The 21436-nt window shown below is 45.9% G+C and overlaps 1 protein-coding gene across 1 annotated transcript in view; it reads left to right on the top strand.

The window, feature by feature from the left end:
• The window catches only part of PLXNA4 (plexin A4), a 435244-nt gene that overhangs the window by 2888 nt on the left and 410920 nt on the right, over positions 1-21436 (top strand). Inside the window, exon 2 of the mRNA XM_034063149.1 lies at positions 20005-20187. Coding sequence (XP_033919040.1) covers positions 20005-20187 — 183 coding nt within the window. The remainder of the gene's footprint in view (positions 1-20004; positions 20188-21436) is intronic.

Raw genomic sequence — 21436 nt, 5'->3', positions numbered from 1 at the left:
AACAGTGTAACTAAGTAGTCTGTCCTCTCTTTAAATGAGTCTGCTTAGAGCTGCTGGCAAGGCCTGTCTGAGATCAGCTGTGCTGCCCGAGGGAAGAGGTATTAGTGACTTGGCTGCTGTAAGGGTTGCACAGTCCAGCTGCTAAGCTTGGAAAATATTTGATGGTTGCTGAAGTATTTTGGAGCCTGGATGTATGTCTGAGGGCCTCGTCTCCTTTTGCTGATGTCCTGCTTTGCCAGCTGCCCACCAGCACTGCTGCTCTGCCTCTTAGCACGTGTATTTGAGACAGCTCTAAAACCAATTACAAACCCATCAGTGAGACTTTCCCTGGTTTTGTGTGGATGTCAAATATTTCTCTGCTGGTGCAAATAGAGGCTTAACCTGCCTGTGATTGAGGCTGGACCTGAACTTGAGCTCTGCTGCCCTGCCTACAGCAGCTGAATGTGAACAGATAGAGATGATGTGCCTGATATTGAGCAGATGGGTAGAGATGAGATATGAGAAACCATCAATGAGCATTGCAGAAACACTATTAGAAGACATATTCAAGCCTTTCTTTATGGTATTAATTGTAGGACAATGGATTATGGAGCTGGGCTCACTGAATTGTCCTTGCGTCTTAAAGCATGGTCAGGTCTGGCTTTGGGTAACAAATAGTTTTCTAATAGGGTGATAGGTGACTCCAAAGGGATCCATATGTTAGGATGCTTCTGTTCCTGCATTGGTGTAATGCTTATTCAAGGCTACTTCAGGGCAAGAGAAGTCTCTTGAGGACCACTACCAGCACAGATCTCTTCACTTGCAATAGGCACACAGATAATTACAGGGATGTGGGGTAATGTTGCAGTAGTACAGTGCAGAGTCTGCAGCTTCTCTGATCAGAGGGAGCTGGGGAAGTTGAGGCCAGGTAGGACTTGGAAACAAGGTGGGCTGGACACACAGTGTCTCATGGTCAACATGCAATAGGAGGCATTGGGTCTGCTGGTGTCCTGCAGGGTTGAATGTCCTGGAGACTGGTTTGCAAACCCAATGTGAAGGTAAAGGATGGAGGCACAGCTGTAATGAGCCTGTGCTTCTCTTGTGCCAACCACACATGCATGTTGCAGTGGGCTTGAACTAGATGATCTTAGGGTCCTTTCCAACCCAAACCAGTCTGTGATAGAATAATTTCCAGAATGGGAAGTATAAAAGTCCAGAGATGAACAGAGGATCCTCAATGTTCATTCCTTCCCTGTTCCTGTGTTGCAGCTTTCTTCCTATTAATCTTCAGTATAAATCAGGAAAAAAATCATGGATTTTTATGTCTAGGCAGTTGATTTGCATATTGGCACTGTTCACTCAGGTGATGAACAACAGTTCCAGGTAATACCTCTCTGGTTTTCCTTGCTGAAAATACAGGGTAATAGCTTATATTTAAACAGCACCCTTGACCCCAAATGCTTAGAAATTCATATAATCAGAAAAAAAAGAGGCTGGATTAAAAAAAAGGGAGTCTTATGGGGTCATCTGATTTGCCCTTTTGCCCTACTTGTAACATTGCTGACAGATGTTTGTCTCACCTCTTCTTAACCTCTAAGCAATGGAGCAATGTCAGGAGGTTCATCTCTCTCCCTACATGATCTGTCTTGGGTGCTTAGGAAGCTTTCCTGCATGTCTAATCTAAATCTCCTCTCCTGATACTGAAACCATTCCTACTTACAGAGAGCACCTTCATCTCCTCTGGCTATCTAACAAGAGCTCTGTGGGTCACCAAAGTGTGACCACTTTTATGGTGCATTGCAGAGCATCAGTGTACGGAAGAGAGGGACTGAGGCTGTGTGGACATACAGGGTGTGGGTAGGAGGAATGGCTATCCTGGAGGGAAAAGTAGGCACATTGAAACAGGTTGCCCAGAGGAGATGTGGCTGCCCCATCCCTGGCAGTGTTCAAGGCCAGGTTGGACACAGGGGCTTGGAGCAGCTGCTCCAGTGGAAGGGGTCCTTGCCCATGGCAGGGGTTGGAACTGGATGAACTTTAAGGTTCCTTCCAACCCAAATTCTATGATTCATGTTAAATAAAGAAGGCCATGGTTTAAATATATTTAATAAACTTTGTAATTAACTGTTGGTACAGTTGAGACATGCTAGATTTTTGGGTGATATGGTTTAGTGTGAAGTGTCCCTGCCCATGGCAGGGGGTTGGAACTGTATGATCTTGAGGTCCTTCCAATCCTGACTGTTCTATGATTCTATGATTTCTTAAAGAGGTATTTTGGGAGGTGGATAGAGATATAAATGGCCCTTTTTGTGTAGGATCATTGGGGGAATCTGTTGATTTACGTTACTATGGAATAGGATTAACAACAGGTGCATTCTGAAGCCCAGAGATAACCGCATTACTGGGATGCTCAGTAATGGAGGCAGGGAGCAAGAAGGTGAACTGCTGTGTAGAACATACAAGCATGGATGAAGAAGAGGAGGGTATTGGAACTGACCCCAAAGCAACATAAGGGTATCACAGCCTGCTGGGGAAATGCAAGAGGAATGGAGATCCTTGCTGGAGCTTTGTCATGCAATGAATCCCCAAACATGTTGTGTCATAGAATCACAGAATCAGAGAACAGTTAGGGTTGGAAAGGACCTTAAGATCATCCAGTTCCAACCCCCCTGCCATGGGCAGGGACACCTCACACTAAACCATGTCACCCAAGGCTTCATCTAACCTGTCCTTGAACACTGTCAAGGATGGAGCATTCACAACTTCCATGTTGATAGGGCACGATGCTGGCATTCAGCTTAGGAGCTGGTTGCATCCTAGAGCTGCTGTTCTGGGAGATCCTGGTGTCCTCATCAGCTTGGTGTTCCTTGCAGCATCACCTGCAGCCCTGCAGCCTAACAGACACCATTCCCCGAACTGAAAAGGTGTCACCTCCATCGCTATAGCTTTTCCTGGATACACAGCTTGAATATCTGTCCAAGGTAATCAAAGTGTCTGTCCCCAGCTATCAGTTGGCTCCTGCCTTTTGCTGGTGTTTTCTTTTCCTTTTGGCAGGAAATGGAGTTTGACTGTTTAAATTGCTGTATTCAGTCTCTTCCTGTTTTTCATGGCAGCACTGTCACCTGGGGGTGAAAAGCAGTGGTTTTGAAGCTGACCAGCCAACAAAAGGCCTTGTGTAAAGAGCTGGGCAATATTTTTCAAACACTTCACTAACAGAGGGCGGCCAAGGTGGATGTTTGGGGCCTGAGTCATTGTCTGACAGAGAATTGGCTATAAAGGCTTCCTGTGCTTCTGATGCTCCAAGGCAAACCTAAGCCAGTAACTCCCTAAAGCATCTTTGCATATACTGGTGCCTAGAGAGTCCTGCATCTCCTCCTTGAGGAACAAGCATCCACTTGCTCCTGAAGTGGAGTCTTCTCTCCTGTTCCCACCTGCTTTCCTGTATCCTCCCTGCCCATCTGTTGTGGTTGAACCCCAGCTGGCAACCAAGCCTCATGTAGCCACTTGCTTGGTCTCTTCCTGGTGGGATGAGGGAGAGAACTGGAAGGTAAAAGTGAGCAAACTCGTGGGTTGAGGTACAGATAGTTTAATAGGGAAAGCAAAAGCTGTGCACAAGCAAAGCAAACCAAGGAACTGATTCACCATTTCCCATTAGCAGGGATGTGTTCAGTCATCTCCAGGGAAGCAGGGCTCCATCACACGTAATGGGGACTTGGAAAGACAAAAACCATCACTCCAAATGCCCCATTTCCTCCTTTTTCTCCCAACTTAATATGCTGAACATGACACCTTTGGGTCAGCTGTCCTGACTGTGTCCCCTCCCAATCCCTTGTGCACCCGCAGCCTCCTCACTGGTGAGGTGAAGAGCAGAGGCCTTGTTCTAGTGTACAAGCACTGCTAAGCAGTGAGAAAACATCCCTGTGTTATCTACACTACAGCACAAACCCAAAACACAGCCCCAACCTGCTACTGTGGAGAAAATTAACTCTACTGCAGCCAAAACTAGCATGATCTCCACCCCTTATTCCATAGCATTTACATCATGCTCAGATCCTCATTGATGCCCAACACCCTTCCCGTCCTTTGATATAATGCACAGATACCATTCCCTTAGTTTATGGACAACCCCTTTAAAATGTCTTTAAAACATCCATAAATGTCCAGAGTTTATTTAGTCCATGGCTTTGGGCTCCATCTGTTATGGTGGTCACTCAGGACAGGAGGGGTGTTGTGTTCCATGGAGTTATGGGGTACCAAAGCCACGGGGTAGCTGAACATGGAGGATATATTGCTGATTGGTCCTTCCATGGATGGCTGCCAGGCATGTCTGGATGCCACTTGGGAGCACAGACATTCTGCTTTGGCAGCATGAGCACCCCATCCCATGCTTGGTCATTGGGGCTGATCCATGGGCTCCTACCACCCAGTTAGGAAGGGCCATTTCTAACTCAGGTGGTAAAGGGCTTTGTGTATGTATGAGACAGTCAGTTTGACTCCTGGCAAAGCCACAGTTAGTGGTGGGGTAGCCAAGATTTTCCTATAAACAGCCTATTTCATGACTTTGCTCTTCTTCCCAGGGCTTGTATTTGATATCATTGGTGTTAATAAGACACAAGTGTGACGGAGCACCTCTGAGATATGCAGATGGGGAGCAGCATTACCCTGTTTTACAGGATGACTGGCTAAGGCACAGTAAAATAGAACTTGCAGTGCAATTGCAGCTCAGAGTCCTGCATCTTAGTACTGTGCCCAGTGTTCCCAACTGCTGCAGGAAGAGCTGGAGAGGACAATTTTTGGAAGAGAAAGTAGTGATAGGAAACGGGGAATGGCTTTAAACTGGAAGAAGGAAGGTTTAGATTCAACATAAGGATGTTCTTCCCTGTGAGGGTGCTGAGGCACTGGCACAGGGTGCCCAGAGAAGCTGTGGCTGCCCCATCCCTGGCAGTGTTCAAGGCCAGGTTGGACACAGGGGCTTGGAGCAGCTGCTCCAGTGGAAGGGGTCCTTGTCTGTGGCAGGGGTTGGAACTGGATGAGCTTCTCATCCAAACCATTCTATGATTGTATGAATATCATCCTTGCTATTGTATTCCTCTCTAGCATAGGGGATGGAAAACCAAGGTTGGTTAGAAAGAAGGACATGTGCTGGAGGTGAGAGAGAGAAGGGACATTTTAAGGAAAAAAAACCCAACCCAACACTTTACAAACTAAAAAGCAGGAATTGTCATCTCTATCTGTCATTTCCCTCACTATCTTCCCTTAAAAGGGAAAGGTTGGGGTAGAAAGAGAGTGTTAACTTCTGCTTAGCCCTTGGGAAAAGGGAAGCATGGAAGTAGGTCAATGTGATACTGCTTTGACATTTTGCACATACAGCCCCTGCCCGTTTCTCCTGGCTGGTATGTGAGCCTGCTACTTTCCCATGGGAATGACTCAGTCCCAGGAATGAGCTATCAGTTTCGTTAGACCTCATAGTGTCACTGCTTGCCAGGAGAGCCATCCTAAGCAAATCTTTGCTGGTGTCAATGTCAGTTGTGCTTGCACAATTGTGGCAATTTGTTAATCTCTACTGTAAAGACCATGTACAAGCCTTTTGATACATGTGGGCTTTGCTACAACATGGGCTGTTCAGCCTGGAGAGAGAAGCTGTGTGGAGACCTCAGGGCAGCTTCCAGTGTCTGAAGGGGGCTACAAGGATGCTGGAGAGGGACTCTTCATTAGGGACTGGAGTGATAGGACAAGGGGAGATGGGTTCAAACTGAAACAGGGGAGATTTAAGTTGGAGATAAGGAAGAAGTTCCCTGTGAGGGTGCTGAGGCGCTGGCACAGGGTGCCCAGAGAAGCTGTGGCTGCCCCATCCCTGGCAGTGTTCAAGGCTAGGTTGGACAAAGGGGCTTGGAGCAGCTGCTCCAGTGGAAGGGGTCCCTGCCTGTGGCAGGGGTTGGAGCTGGATGAACTTAAGGTCCTTTCCAATTCAAACCATTCCATGATCCTATGATTCTATGTCTTTAAATTATGCAGAGTGATACTTCTGACCCAAAGGGCTCAGGGTGTGTTGAGCTCAGTCCTTGGTCACCTTTTAGCAGTGCTTTCTTCTGCTTCCTCTGAAGATGCAAACAAAAGCAGGATCCAAAACAACAAAAAAAGATGCAGTGCAGTCTGTCAAAGGCTTCTCTATTTTCTATTACAAGCTTCAGGAATGCCTGTTGGAGACTCAGAGATGGAGCAAACAGGCTTGTTACTGCCAGATCTCTATTTGTATAATTGGTCACATCAGTTTGTGTTGGATGGGAATGTGAGTGCATGTGCGCAGAGTGTGTTGTCAGACGGACTTGCTGAGCCCAGCAACTTTGATAAGAGGTGACAGCATCCTCTTGCTGACACTGGAAGCTGGGGTGGGTGGAGGGCTTAACTGGAGAGGCAATACGGACAAGGGCTCTGGCTTAAAGGTTCTGCAGCTGAGCTCTGTGATTAGCAAATCTGCCCCATGCACCTTCCCATACCTCATACAAGGATGCTGGAGAGGGACTTTTCATCAGGGGCTGTAGTGACAGGACAAGGGGTGATGGGTTCAGACTGAAACAGGGGAAGTTCAGGTTAGATATAAGGCAGAAGCTGTTCCCTGTGAGGGTGCTGAGGCACTGGCACAAGGTGCCCAGAGAAGCTGTGGCTGCCCCATCCCTGGCAGTGTTCAAGGCCAGGTTGGACACAGGGGCTTGGAGCAGCTGCTCCAGTGGAAGGGGTCCCTGCCTGTGGCAGGGGTTGGAACTGGGTGATCTTAAGGTCCTTTCCTTCTTAGCACTAATACATTGATTAGCATGCCTTGTGTTCATGCTAGGGACATGGCAGTTGGGTGTAATGAAGTTGCAGGAAAGAGACCCTTTGCTTTTCCATTGATGTACATTCCTATGGCTGAACAGTACTGGATGAGCAGAACAGGACTTCTCCAGCACCCATACGTGCATCCAGCATCCATAGTTCAGTCTGGGTATAGCTTCTGGCAGCATCCCAGTCCTCTGGACATCCCCAAAACCCCACTGTTGTTCATGTGGGTATGCAGATGCTCACCTGGTGTGAGACCTCATTTGCAGGCACCACATGGGTTCCTCTTCACTTGTCCCTCTGTGGTGGTCCTTTTTCCCATGTGCCAAGTCTTTGCTTTAACCCAGCAGGGATAAGGAGACTTTCCTGCCTCTGTAAAGTGCTCTGCACTTCAGGCAGTGGAAAAAGTGGCTTTGGAGGCTCAGCAGGAGAGAAAACCATAAACTTTAAAGCACCTACAACAACCTAAGCTGCACTTAAGGGCTGTAAACCAGGGTCTAATTGCATGGAGAGGATGATTGCTTTAGAGGTTTTAAGTATGCTCCTCAGTATTAAATGCCTGTCCTTGAAAAGGTACTTCCAGATCAGTGTGTATGAAGAAATAATGCTGGTGGTTATTCCTTACCTTCTTATCACACCCCTACCCTGCTACTTCTCCTTCCAAAATCCTCATTGTTTGTCCGAGGGGGGGAAGTAAAAAGCATTCTTTGGAAACAGCCTCCTTCTTGAACCCATTTATTTCCCTCTTAAGCATAAAGCAAGAGGAAACCCTATTCCTTTAAGTGGCTGGGTGCCAAACCTACTCACAGTTGCTGTTCTCTGCCGGCTCCTCATGTCTGGTTGACCCTGCTCAAACAAGATGCTCATTGAGGACAGAGCAGGGCTCAAGGCTGCTGAGTTGCTGTTGTGTCTGAGATATTTCAGGCACAGCTCCCTCCCCCACCATCAGTCCCATCTCTGGACCACGTTGGCTCTGCCTGAACTGCTCAGCATCTCATAGCATCAGCCCCAGGTCCTGGTGGTCCCCCACTTGCTGCTGATGCAGGTGAGCAAGGTGCCAGCTTCTTCATCACTGCTTTATGCTTCATGCCACATGGACATTACTTTTGTTTCTGGAAACTGGTCTTTGCTGCTTTCCCTGCCAACAATCCAGGCTGTTTTCTTCTGTGGTTAAGCTCTGTGGTTGCACATGGCTCAGCCTTGCATATTTTGAGGGCTCCATATGATCTCCTTGCATTCTTTCCTATGCCAGCAGATCAGCTACTTTGCAAAGCTGACCTTGTGGTGCCTGGCCATGAGGTTGTCTGTATGACAATGGGAATGCTTGTGCAACAGTTGGGTTTTTAAAGGCAGCAAGCAAAATCCAGCCATTCTGGAAGAGCCAGAAGCACAGTGACTCCAGCTCCGTTTGTGAGTCTGATGCTATTTAAAGCACCTCCGGACTGGAGGCAGGAGTTTGTACAATAACCATTCTGTTGAGGAGGGGGTTTTATTCAGCACTGGATTCAGTGCTGCTTTCTGGCTCAAATCCTGCACAGACCCTTTCTCACTTGCTTGATGCAAGTTGGGGTGAAAAACAGTGCAGGGTCTGTCTTAGTATTTGGGGAATCAGCAAAGATGTTTAGCCTCTGGGAATGGTCTGATGTGCATCTCTGTTTTATATTACAACGCACACACAACATGAGGTTTATTCCCCCTCCCCAAATAAGCATGTTTCTCTATTTATACAATTTGCATGGAAACATGGGTCCCCATTACACCAGGTAGGATAATACAGATGTTGGAAACACCACTTGTGAAGACTGGCTGGTGTGAAGATGGAGATGACAAAGGCTGTTGTACCTCCAGAGATATGTCCATATCTCATCTGACTACATTTCTGCCCCAGACACTCCCAGCCTGGCATCTGCATGACTACGCTAGTCTGGGATATGAGTTTGCTATAACTTTGCTTGAGAGGCCTTTTGTTAGCACTGGAGCAGTCTTAGGGTAGCATGACAGCTTTAGGACCAAACACAGGGTTAGCAGAGGCAGCATGGACCTGGCTAGATGAGTATGTCCAAATTCAGGATGGAGCTGGTGATTTGGGCATCCTGCACACATGTACCTACAAACCAACCTTCTCTTCAGCCCTGCTTTGTTGCACAGATTGATGTGAGTGTGTGGATGAATGTGGCTTGCTGAAATGCAGACCTTCCTTGCATCTTTCTCCTGCAGATTACACAATATATAGGACTTAACATCTTCCATGTGCCACCAGCACCCAGTTGCTTCAATTTGGAGCTAGTAAACATTGCAGCCCAAATGTTTTCTGCTTTAGGATGTGGATTCTAATAATATTTATAATATTTAAAGAAGTACTTGAAACTCAGGAGAGGGATGTCACTAAATGGTAGCACCAAAAGAAGATCGAGAGACCTCTGTTTCCTTCTTGCAGTGTTGGAGCTGGCATTGCTGATAGAGCATGTGGGTGACATTAGATCAGTAGGAACAACATCATATTTTCCTTGTTTCAATGTCATTACCCCATCATTGTCAGTGACCCAAAATATAACAGGATTTGTTCAGCTGATTTATCCTGTAAACAAGTGATATTAGCCAGGCTCATATTTAGACAAACAGAGTGGGAGAGGCAGAGTGAGGGAGCATGCAGAAGGGAATAATAAACACATACTCCTGCTAATGAGAGAATGACCCAGCACTTATCAGTGGGTTGGGGCTATTGCTTGGGATCCTGAGCCAAGAAACACAGGGCTGTAATTATGGTGTCCCTGCTTCTGAGGGCTGGCTGCAGCCTTCCACTTGCACAGTCCCACTTTCAGATGCAGGAGAGTTGTAAGCTTAATGGCCTGAGTGAATTTATACTAGTCTGACACAAGTGCTCTGAATTCCTTAAGTACCAAGATCTGCACAAATAGAGGCAGCAAGTGGGGGATTTTATTATTCAGGGCTCAACTGCTTTAGTTTGTTGTTTAAACTTATAACCAGGGCTTCTTTAAATTCATTTTCTATGAGATGATGGGACCAGACACAATTCAGTCCTCCCTGATACAGATGCACAGCACAATACCCTGTTATTTAATGACCAGGACAGGGATTCTCGTACCCAGCCAAGCTCTCTCAATTTCCCCATACTGAAGAGCAACAGCACATCCATATCATTCATTATAACACTTAACTTACCTTCACAGGACCACGGTGAAGCTCAATTAATGCTTTTAGGAGGCCCCGGGATGCTCGCGTGAAGGTGTTCCTTGCATGCAAAGCAGCACTGTTGTTTCATTTATACAGTGCTGTTGGCGTGTGTGGCACTTTGCAGCCCAAATGATCATTTTGCCTGTGTAACAAAATAATAATTACAGTAATTGTGATTCAATGGAGAATCTCTGGTGGTGCCAGCGTAGGGGAGGCAGCTGGACTCTATGCGGCAAGGTGCTGATGTGCGTCACTGCAATAGGAATAAGGGGGTGTCTGGCAGCTGCCAGAAATGCTCCAGAAATGCTGTTTTAACCATTCTGCTCCCAGCAAGTGTTGGGAAATAATGGGCCAGGCATGTTATCTGTGAAAGGGAGGGCAGGTCAGCAAAAGAAGGCTCTTGCATCCTTCAATGTTGTGTGCAGCAGTGGCAATGATATTGTTGTGGAGACCTTAAGAGAGCCCTGCAGTGTGGCTGTTGTGTCATAGAATGGTTTGGGTTGGAAAGGACCATAAGATCACCCAGTTCCAAGCCCTCCCACAGGCAGGGACCCCTTCCACTGGAGCAGCTGCTCCAAGCCCCTGTGTCCAACCTGGCCTTGAACACTGCCAGGGATGGGGCAGCCACAGCTTCTCTGGGCACCTGTGCCAGCGCCTCAGCACCCTCATAGGGAAGAACTTCTGCCTAAGATCTAACCTAAATGTCCCCAGTTGAAGCCTGAATTTAAGATGGGTGTGAGAGTTTGTAACTTGGAGAAGGGAATGTTTCTTTGTTGAGAGTCTCTGTGGGGTGGACATGCCATGTTACAGCAAGGATGTTCATGGTTATGAGGCACAGCTGACAGTGAATAGAACTCCAGTGTCTTCATACACACCTTTCATCACTGCAGTTGATGAAAGTTTCTAGATATTTGTTATGCAGACAGCCTGTGGCCAAGCATGGAAACACGACATCCTTTAGGGTAAAATGCAGCAGCCAACAAGTACTTCTTCTCCCAAAGGCATCTTTCTGCCTACACAGAAACCCCTTTTCACCTAAGATTTTACCTCTCTGAGACTCTTACTCCCCATCTCAGCTACAGCAGCACCAGGGGAAGTCAGTGCTTCAGATGTGTAACACAGCTTTGCTGCTGCAATACGTTCTTACAGAAGAGCTCTAGCAGCTTATTTGATCAATACTTCACTGCTGAAAAATCCCTAAATGCCTATTTACCCAATAGACCATGGCGGTTTCAAAGGCAGAGCCTTTACACTCAATAATGTCTTTTTTTGGGGGGGGGAAGATGGGGTATCAGATATTTCAAGTGAATTTTTTAAAGCTCATGGAAAGCACCAAGCTGAGAGCCACAGAGATCATATTCCTCTGCTTATCCTTCAGTGCTTCATCCATACAATCCTCCGGCCTCTGAGGCACCAAAGGGAAGTTAATGGGACTGCAGAAGGACTCAACTGCTTTTACAGCTGCTCTTTGGGTGCAATTTATTCTTCTTGCTTGTAGGTACAGTTGCCACCAGTAAGGGGATAAACCTTAGTGACCACACACCTCAGGGATCTAATTTTCACCCCAACTACATGGCTTGGTGTGCTAATGTGGAGACTTCAGATTGGAATGCTAGAAATGGCTGGGGAGAGGGTGGAAATGACTGCAAAAAGGAGAGTTGTCACAGACTGATTTGGGTTGGAAGTGACCTTAAAGCTCATCCAGTTCCAACCCCTGCCACAGGCAGGGACCCCTTCCACTGGAGCAGCTGCTCCAAGCCCCTGTGTCCAACCTGGCCTTGAACACTGCCAGGGATGGGGCAGCCACAGCTTCTCTGGGCACCCTGTGCCAGCGCCTCAGCACCCTCATAGGGAAGAGCTTCTGCCTTATCTCCAACCTGAACTTTCCCTTACCCACTCTCTGCTGAGCAAAAGGCCTGAAGACTAAAGAAACCTGTTGATCCCTGCAGGAAAGGCAACCTCCTCTTTGGGAAATTGCCCATTTTACAACATGGAAGTACATGGTATAGGCTGTTGGGAAGCTTTATACTCACAGTGTAGCAGGAACATAACTGCAGGCATAAAAAAATTGTACTACATTAAGATTCTGGAAACTTAACACTAACACTTGAATTGGTGCTTAAACTACAGACCTAAACCCCAAGCACCTGTATCAGTCCTACTCAATTTGGATAACTTTACCCTCTGGTCTTGCATTCCTGGATTACGTTTGAATTAAAACCTCTTAGCATAGTGAGTGCAATTTCCCTGTAATTGGTAAAGTTACTGTAACTGCACTGTCATTTGTATATGGTGATGTGTAATTGCATAGTAACCAGTGCTGTGGTTGCACAAGTGAAAAGCAGTGTGCAATTATAATGTATTTCCAAATGCTGGCTCTTTATCCAGCTCCCATTATATCACAGAGCAACCTGGGGAAATAGTACTGGGTATTTTTGTATGCAATTAGACTGCAGGCTAACCACTGAGGGGTGGGTTGGTTGGTGATCTGAGCTATCTTTGGTTGCTGGTCCAGGGTTCCCATCTTTTTGTCCACAAAATTTCCCTGTGGCTTTGATGACAAAGGTCTGCAGCCACTGATGCTTATTGGGATGCCAGCAGCCTTTTCCTGACCCATTGTCAGCAATGTGTGTGATCGGGAGGGCAGTAAGAGGCATCAAATGATGTGAATGACGTGGCATGAGTTGAAATTTGGAGAGGCTGCCTCCATCATGCACTAGGACTTCATAGAGAGACACAACCAACAGGCTGAAATGGGATGGTTCTGATGAAGCTCACAGCACAAACCATGAGGAGAAGGTCAGATGAACCAAGTCTCTTCTGACTCAGAAACAGCATGGCCAGAAGCAGAGATAGATACTGCAGGAAGTCAGAGGCAGAGTCTGTTCAACATGAGGAAGGCAATGTACTAATGCCAGGGGTTGAGTAAACCAGCATTGAACCAGAAGTTCACCAAGCACTGAATCCCATGCTGATACCATCAAGAGAACATGCACAGGCAAAGAGAAGCACAAGCCTTGGGTACCATACTGCTGCTGTTGGAGGTTAGAGACCTGTGGTTTGCAGGGAGATGGTTTCCATCATTTGCAACCCCAGTGGGTAGGGATTTATGGTTCACCCCTGCAGCAGGTTTTCTAGACCCTAAATTTCCTTGTACCTTTTCAGGTGCTGTGAAGTTCCTGGTGACAGGTTATTCTAAGGCTTTCATCTCTCTAGATTTCTAAATACCTTATGGAGCAGGATACATGCTCACTCTCACCCTCAGTCCTTGCAATCAAGAAGGAAAGATCTTACAGTCAGGTGATGGAAAAGACCTTGGATATCTCCTTGCAAAGGCTCAGATGCATATTACTGTTGATTTCTTATTGCTGGCAGCACAGACAGCTATAATGTATATGTTCCTTACACTGTCTGTCATAGCCAAGCCTGAGACAACCAGAGTGAGAAGCCAAGTACCTGCCATTGTATGAAGACAGGGCTGTTAGGTATTAGCAGTAAATCAAAAGCAGGACTTGGCTGTTGGGACAGCCTTTATCCCAGTGAGACTGTGGAATTGCTTTGGTGCCTGCTGAGATATGTGGAAAAAGGCCCCTGTACTTTGACTGGGGAGGAAGATTTCACTGGAGTGAAAGCAAGGAGGAATGAGGGGTGAACAATCCTTCATTGAAACTTTTCCAGAAATATGGATTAGGATGTATTTGATTATCAGGGGCTGTTTCAGAGGCAAATAGTAAAAGCAAATCTTTAAGGGACAACTGCAGTTTATTATGAGCAATGTTTGCACTGGCACCCTAATATCTGCTGCTTCAGGCATTTGCGCAATGCTGAAGTGCTCACTTTGGCTGGGGAATGGAATGAGGACAGGTTAGGAAGTGCTGTAATCAGAGCTCTAACCCTTCTGCTGAGTTTGGGGGCTTCTGTGTGCTTTTTATGTCCAGTGAATGATGAAATGCTGCCAGATAAACAGTAATGAGAATAATGCAGAAAACTCCACTGTTTTCCATTAAACCAGCTCAGCAGATACCTGTGTGCCTGCCTCTTCAGCTGGTCTGAGTGTTAACTCCCTCTACTTCCTGCTCCCAGTGCTGGTGTCAGTGATGTTGGTTAGGTAGCTTCTGGCAATGGAAGCTCAGTGGCTGAGTGCCCTCCAGTCCAGAAGTGCTGCCGAGTCACAAAGTGCAGCTGTATTGAGCCCCTATCTTTATATGGCAGCCTGAGTGCTGTGCGCAGCCCACAGCCTGGCCGGTAACCATACCACTTGCAAAGCTTTTCATTGCTGTTTTTAATTTAAGAGATTTTAAGAGTCCTTCCACATCTTGCTGTCCTCTCAGAGCATCCTTTGGAGGATCAGGTCCCAGTCAAAAGGTATCACTATAGTGCAGAATTTTAAAAGCTAATTTAACAAACTGGTTATAATTAGAATCACTGTAATGAAGGCAAGCAAAAGTTGTAGAATAGTTTTTCCATGAATGAGAACAGTCTCCAGAACATGAATCTTATTTGATGCTCATTCAACAGTAAAGGTTTCTACTGGAAGTGAAAGGATGCAAATCCCTCTTTTTTCTGTTCAAGGGCCTTAGATAATTGTACCTACGTGTTTCTCCTCTCCTTGGAAGCTCTCTTATAACTCTTGTCATCTTCTCTCTCAGGACATTTTTTGCCTTGAATCTATCAGAACATTTTCCCATCTTGCTTTTCAAGTGACTCCTTTGCCCAGTTGTCTGTTAACAATCATTCCTGCTTTATTATACTTGTTATTTCTGTGCACCTCCCATATAAAGACAGGCTGAGAAAGTTGGGGCTGTTCAGCCTGGAGAAGAGAAGGCTGCATGGAGACCTCAGAGCAGCCTTCCAGTATCTGAAGGGGGCCTATAGGGATGCTGGAGAGGGACTATTCATTAGGGACTGTAGTGATAGGACAAGGGGTAACGGGTTGAAACTTAAACAGCAGAGGTTTAGATTGAATATAAGGAGCAAATTCTTTACTGTTAGGGTGGTGAGGCACGGGAATGGGTTGCCCAGGGAGGTTGTGAATGCTCCATCCCTGGCAGTGTTCAAGGCCAGGTTGGATGAAGCCTTGGGTGCCATGGTTTAGTGTGAGGTGTCCCTGGCCATGGCAGGGGGGTTGGAAATGAATGATCTTAAGGTCCTTTCCAACCCTGACTATTCTATGATTCTGGGGGCTCAGCACATCCCACAGGGACTGAGCCAGCACCAGCCTTGTAAAACCATCCTCTCCAGGAGGGCTCGACTGTGTTAATTATTTATTTGATTGGCTTAATGCTAGAGAAGGCAAATACCTGCTAGAATCCTCTTGTAAATTAGGCTCATTCTTCTGCACATCCTTCCCGTCTCAATGGTGAATGTGACACTCGCCTATGGTGTCACAGCTGTGATGAACCTTCTGGTTGTTGATGCTGGGATCAGTGGCAGGATCAGACCAGAGTCTCTCACCAACTGGCTTCCCCTCCTGCACATCAGCCCAAGATGGGGAGGCAGCTGGTAGTACTCAGGAGAGCATTTATGCTCAGACACCAGCTAACCATCCCACATGAAGGTATTTTGGATATGTAGAGCACCTTATAAACCTATGTATAGCAGCATTACCAGGGCAGAAGAGTGGTGAAGAATATTACCTCTCTTGCAGGTGGGATGTTGAACTGATTGACATCAATCCAGCATCTCATCCAAAAGACTCCCTGTTCCCTTCTGAGTTACCTACAGACTGTGCCGTGAACTTCTGGGTTAGATTTTGACTGCTCAGGGTGTGAGAACTGCTGATCCTTTTCTTGCCTCTTTAGATCTCCCCTTTGCTCCCCCCCTGCCCCAATATCCCAGCTGCAGCAAGCACAGTGAATTCACATCCTCACCTCCACTTTCATTCTGGAAAGTTGCTAACATAAAATGGCCAAGCAGAGAAGCTCCAGAGAGTTTAATGTGGCTGCTTTATATTGCTGCTAGGAGTGTCTGGAATTGAAAATAAACCTGTGCTTGCAGCTCCTGACCCTTTCATCATAAATCCAAACTTCCTTATGTGTTTCTCTTCACTGAAGAAGATGATTGTGTTTCAGCCCTTCCACAGTCACATCTGCAGCTGCACAGAAGCTGGGTGATGTTTATGTGTAGGGTTTTGCTTGCTGGCGTCTCTTTGCAGATGATCCCCAGAGGAAATGTTATATGTTAAGTGAAAACGGTTTTCATGTGGTGTGTGGCTTGCTGGCCCTGCTCCTATTCCTGGTGGATGGTTGCGCACATTGCAAACCACAACCCGGCAACTGCTTCTCCAGCACTCACATAGCAGCATGTGAGTGAACATCATGGCCTCATCTACCCTCATGCATCATCTTCAGAGGCTCGGGTGTGCTATGATGGTCCTAGATCTCATGTAAACTGTGTTCTGTAAGAGAAAGTGGTGCTTGGATCATGTTTGGAAGGGACCTTAAAGCTCACTCAGTTCCAACCCCTGCCACAGGCAGGGACCCCTTCCACTGGAGCAGCTGCTCCAAGCCCCTGTGTCCAACCTGGCCTTGAGCACTGCCAGGGATGGGGCAGCCACAGCTTCTCTGGGCACCCTGTGCCAGCGCCTCAGCACCCTCACAGGGAACAGCTTCTTTCTTTAATGTAAATCTTCCCTCTTTCATTTTAAAGTCATTTCCCCTTATCCTATCACTACAGACCCTACTAAAAAGTGTGTCCCCATTTTTTCTCATAAGCCCTTCTTATAAAGATGTTAATTGCAAATAATCTCAGGGAAATAAGGTGAAATAAATGGGCTTAAATTTACTTTTAAATTTAGTTTAAGGGGGGAAACCCATAATAACTTAAACCTACCTGCTAATGGTAGGCCTGGGTTCATCTGGAGCTGAGCCCAGTCGAATTGAGGAGTAACTAACCTGTGTCAATTGGATTAATTAAGTCTTGATAAGTTGAAGGTGTGCTGCAGATCAGCCACAGGTTGTTGTGCTTGGAGCTGGGATCTCTGGGTCTAGATCTTCTCGGGCTTTGCAAGAGCGTGTGGATTATTTTTGGCTTCCTGAGTTTTGATACACATTAACAGCAATCATATAGTTTGGATAACATCTTGGTTGTTGATAGAGTGGGTTACAGAGAGCCCAGAGCTGTCCCATACAGCTCTTCAGGCTCAAACCTGCTTGAGGAGCAAACAGAAGGAGTTTGTACCTTCCTGTATGCAACAGCACAGGCAACTCCTGCTTGAGATAGGAGGTCCTGGGTCATGCAGGAAGGCAGGTCAGATGATTGCCTGGGTACTTTCTGGTCTTCAACTACTTCAGCTGGAGTTTCAGCTGTGCTACACTGAGGAGGATGCCTTGGGCTGTGCCAGCTCTATTTCAAGGCTTGTCAATGTAATTTCCTGTTTGAGATGGAGCTTCATACACTGCACCCTAGGTAAGGTGTCTGCTGCTGCTATTGGTGTCTTCATTTTCTTCGTGGTGAAAAAAGACTGTTTTCCATTCTTTTTTGCTTTAAAACCATGACAAAGTAGGACTTTCTTCTTTTCTTCCCCTGTCCCTCTTTCTGTCGTTTGTATAAGGTTTGTGGATTTCTTGCTTTCAGTCTGATTCTTTTCTCAACCTAACGGGCCATCAGTTCAAGTGAGACACATACAGTTTTATTATAGCTTTGAAATGCAAATCATGTTAATTTGAGAGCTTAAGAGTTTCTGGTCAAGCTAGGCCTGACTTCAGGACCTGGGTTCTTCTCAGATCCTACAACTTTAGGATAATTCAAGTTGGAATGGGCCCCAAAAGGCCATATAATCCAGCTTTCTGTTCAAAACATGATGCATCTTGGTGTTAGATGCTTAACCTGGGTAAACTTGGAGTCCTTCTGCAATCAAACTGGCTTTATCAGGGACTGATCCAGTGCATTACGTGTTTGGTTGGATGCCTTGTTCTCTGACATACCTTCTTTCCTCTGTTGATTATGGAGCTAGTTTAGGTGACCACTCTACATTACTTACTAAGCTTTCACCCGGCTAAAGCTAGATGAGATGAATCTCACCCCAAGGGATGTGTTGCTTCAAACACATTGGTACCTCCTGAGCAATCAAGCTGCAGTTATTCCATCCTGACCTATGTAATGGAAGCTGTGCATGTTCTCATTATCAGAAACACAGCTTTTGCAAGCCATGCTGTCAGCAGGGGTGTCCTGCCTCTCTGATGTGTGGCCATCAGCTTGGGGGTACCAGACCTCAGGTGAATTTGGCCTTTGAGTCTGGGATGCAGATTTATCTTAGGCTTTGCACTGGCATTGTAAGGATGAGCAACATCCTGTCTGATGCTCATGGAGGTTGTTGATTCGATATGTAATTGTGCTTTGAGCTGGTGTTTTAGCTCTAAAAAGGGCAGTTCACAAACACTAATGACTTGCAGGCCAGAGCTCAGGCTAGCTGTTCCTTACTAATGGCTGTTTGAATTCCTCATAGGTTTTATGTGTTTATAAATACATTTAGGACATATTATTCTTCCATTCAGTAAAGCCATCTGTAATTATTCCCTGTAATTGCTGGGTGAGGATAAAATGGATCAGCTATCAGGCTTTTACTGCTCGAGAACTCAAATAAGGAACAGTATTCTAGCCATGCTTTCAGGAAGATGGGAGCTCAGACAAAAGAAAACTGTCATGGTCCTTTATTCCTGATATGTGAAAATTAGGCAACCTTCCTGTACAACTAATTATTGCCTTTTTAGGCCTTAGTCCAGCAAAGCATTGTAAGTGGGTGCTTAACTTCAAATCTGTGAGTGGCCCCAGTGAAGTTAATATTAAGACTGACTTCTTTGGAAATCATGTACTCTGATATTTGAAGCTTTATTTGACTTACTCTATGGGGATCTTCATATTCATATAACCTGAGTTAGCCTCACCTGCTGTCCAGATGGTGCCTTCAGGTAAAAGAACTGTCTGCATTCTTGTGCTGCTGCACTTCTGTAACACTCTGAAGCCCAAAGAAGCACCCTCAGAGATAACTAGGCACTATGTGAATTCGTACATAAGGATCCTAGTGGAGCATCTGTCTGGTGACAAGCCTGTTGAGTTCAAATGCAATAGGTGTTAAAACTTAGGCAACAGTGCTAATGAACAGGGAGGGACATTTCTCTGGTTGTGAGGAGCTTGTGGGTATTCCAACAAATGCTCAGAAAGTCCCATAATAGCTGTGAAACCTTCCCAGATCTTCAGTGAGTTACAGTACCACAGTTACATGGATAAATGTGGATAATCTCTGTTTCATGGGGGGAAAATAGACACCAAGGAGGACAAAGTGCTCAGGCCAAGCAGTGAAAGAAGGACCCAGGACTATATGATAAAACTAACCCCAGGAAATGGGGAGTGTGTGCAGTCACCATTCATAGTGTTTAATCCTTAGCATGGTCCCTATTGCAGATTTGGCTTGGGCTGACCAGCTCTGCCCCAGACAAAGCCTGGCCATGCCTTGGGATACAGTAATGTCCAAAGTGTAGCACTGAGTGATGCTACAGAGTTTGGAGGTGGGAAGGGAGTAATTGTTTAGGTTTCATAGATATGAGTCTTACTGTTGGGCCTCAAGGCTAGTGAGTAGGGCAGGGTCTATTTTATTTGCCAGTGCAGGCTTAACTCTGTTTTTTACTGTGGATCTCATGGGAATGATGTGCATACTTCTTTTGACAGAACTAGTGACATTTAAGATGTTTTTCAGCAGACTTTGTCTTCGATTGCTAGGTCTTGACTGGTAAAACGGACTGGTAAAGCAGTAGGAAAAAGGCTTAACATAATGTACCCTGCTAGGCTGTCATTCAAGAGAAGTAAGTTTCCTGTTCTCTGTAACTCATCATGCAAGTTTGGACAGTTTTTCTCCACCTCTCTATTTCTCCAGTCCTGCCTTTGTCATTGATTTGTCAGCCTGTTTAAATTATAGGCATATTATGCAATGAGGACCCTGCTTGGATGGATGCTTCCCAAATGGCTAAAGAATAGTTGGCTTCATTTTGTTACATTCTCTTTCTTTCTTTTGTTTTATAGCTGTTAACAATTGATGACAATTTCTGTGGCCTGGATATGAATGCCCCCTTGGGAGTGTCATCCATGGTGCGAGGGCTCCCTATTTTCACTGAGGATGGAGACAGAATGACATCAGTGATTGCCTACGTCTACAAGAACCACTCCCTGGCTTTTGTGGGCACCAAGAGTGGGAAGCTCAAAAAGGTAGGACCTAATGTGGTTCTCTAATTCAGGTTTTCATGTTCTTATGGAGATTTGGAGTGTTGCATTGGTGTGAACAGTCTTATGGTGCATCACCTATTTTGAGGGTAGAAAATGTTTCTCTTGGTAAAAATCTGTGTTTTGCCCTTGAGGGATAGAGTTGATGTGAGAAAGGAGAAAATCCTCCTTCCAAGTTGTTGTTCATCAGCAGCTGAATGTTTCTGAAGTCAAACCACAGCCCCAGCCCCAGCCAGACTTGATGCAGTTTACAGCCAACAGATCCTTTCTTGTGGTCAGGCCATCTCTAATGAAGTAGTTGATCATAGGGTGTCTGTGCTTGCTGGAGGAAAACTGTGGCTGAGGATTGCTCAGCAGCAGGATTCATACTCTGCAGATCTTCCTTCAGAGCAGTGTGACTGGGTTGTGATTTTGCCATGAGGCCAGCATGGGATTAGTGGTTGCTCTGTTTAGGTCAGGCTGGGTGCTTGTGCTGAAGGAAGAGTGTTTTCATCAAAAGAAAGCTGTGTCTTGAATGATAATGAGCTTTATGTTTATGGTTGATGCCACAGAAACCCAAATGAATTAATGAGTGTATTTATGTTCCTCACTGTGTGTTCTCACTAAAAATATGCCTGTTGCATGGTTGTGGTTCTGTAGTTTGCCATGTAAGGCAATAGTGGAGAGGCTTGAGAGTTGGAAGCTGGGAATTATCTACCTGTGTCTTTCTCATGGCAAGGAGATGTATTAGAAGTAACCTGCTTATGGTCATGATGGGCACTACCTCCTTTTCAACCCATGTGTGCCAGTCTGACACTGTTTCAATGCTGAGCCCAAGGGTGTTATATGTGCATGGAGATTGTAGCTTTGCCATAATAGAGATGGGTGAGAAGCTGTGATTGGAGTTTGGACAGAGCCTTTGGGCTTGGATATTGATTCCACTTTGAATTCCTTTTGCAAATCAAAACTTCCAGGCTGGAGAGGGGAAGGTGCTATGAAAAGGTGAATGGTTTGTGTATAGGATGGACAAAGCAGATATGAGGGAGTTATATGTCCATGGATGCTTAAGGAAGGTTTGAAGTATCTGATTTTGTTATGCTGTTTGCTGCTTCACCTACAAGGAAAATCATGGTTGTATATTCAGATGCCCCTGTGCAAGGGGAACAGGATCCTGCCCATTGGCAATTGTCTCTGCCTTTGTTCAACAAAGGAAAGACTGCTGATGCTTTTGAGAAGAGAATATTATCATTATTTT

The sequence above is a fragment of the Melopsittacus undulatus genome, chromosome 5, assembly GCF_012275295.1.
Source record: "Melopsittacus undulatus isolate bMelUnd1 chromosome 5, bMelUnd1.mat.Z, whole genome shotgun sequence".
Taxonomy (NCBI): Eukaryota; Metazoa; Chordata; class Aves; order Psittaciformes; family Psittaculidae; genus Melopsittacus; species Melopsittacus undulatus.
Note: the sequence above shows the minus strand (reverse complement) of the source record. Positions and strands in the feature narration are given on the sequence as shown.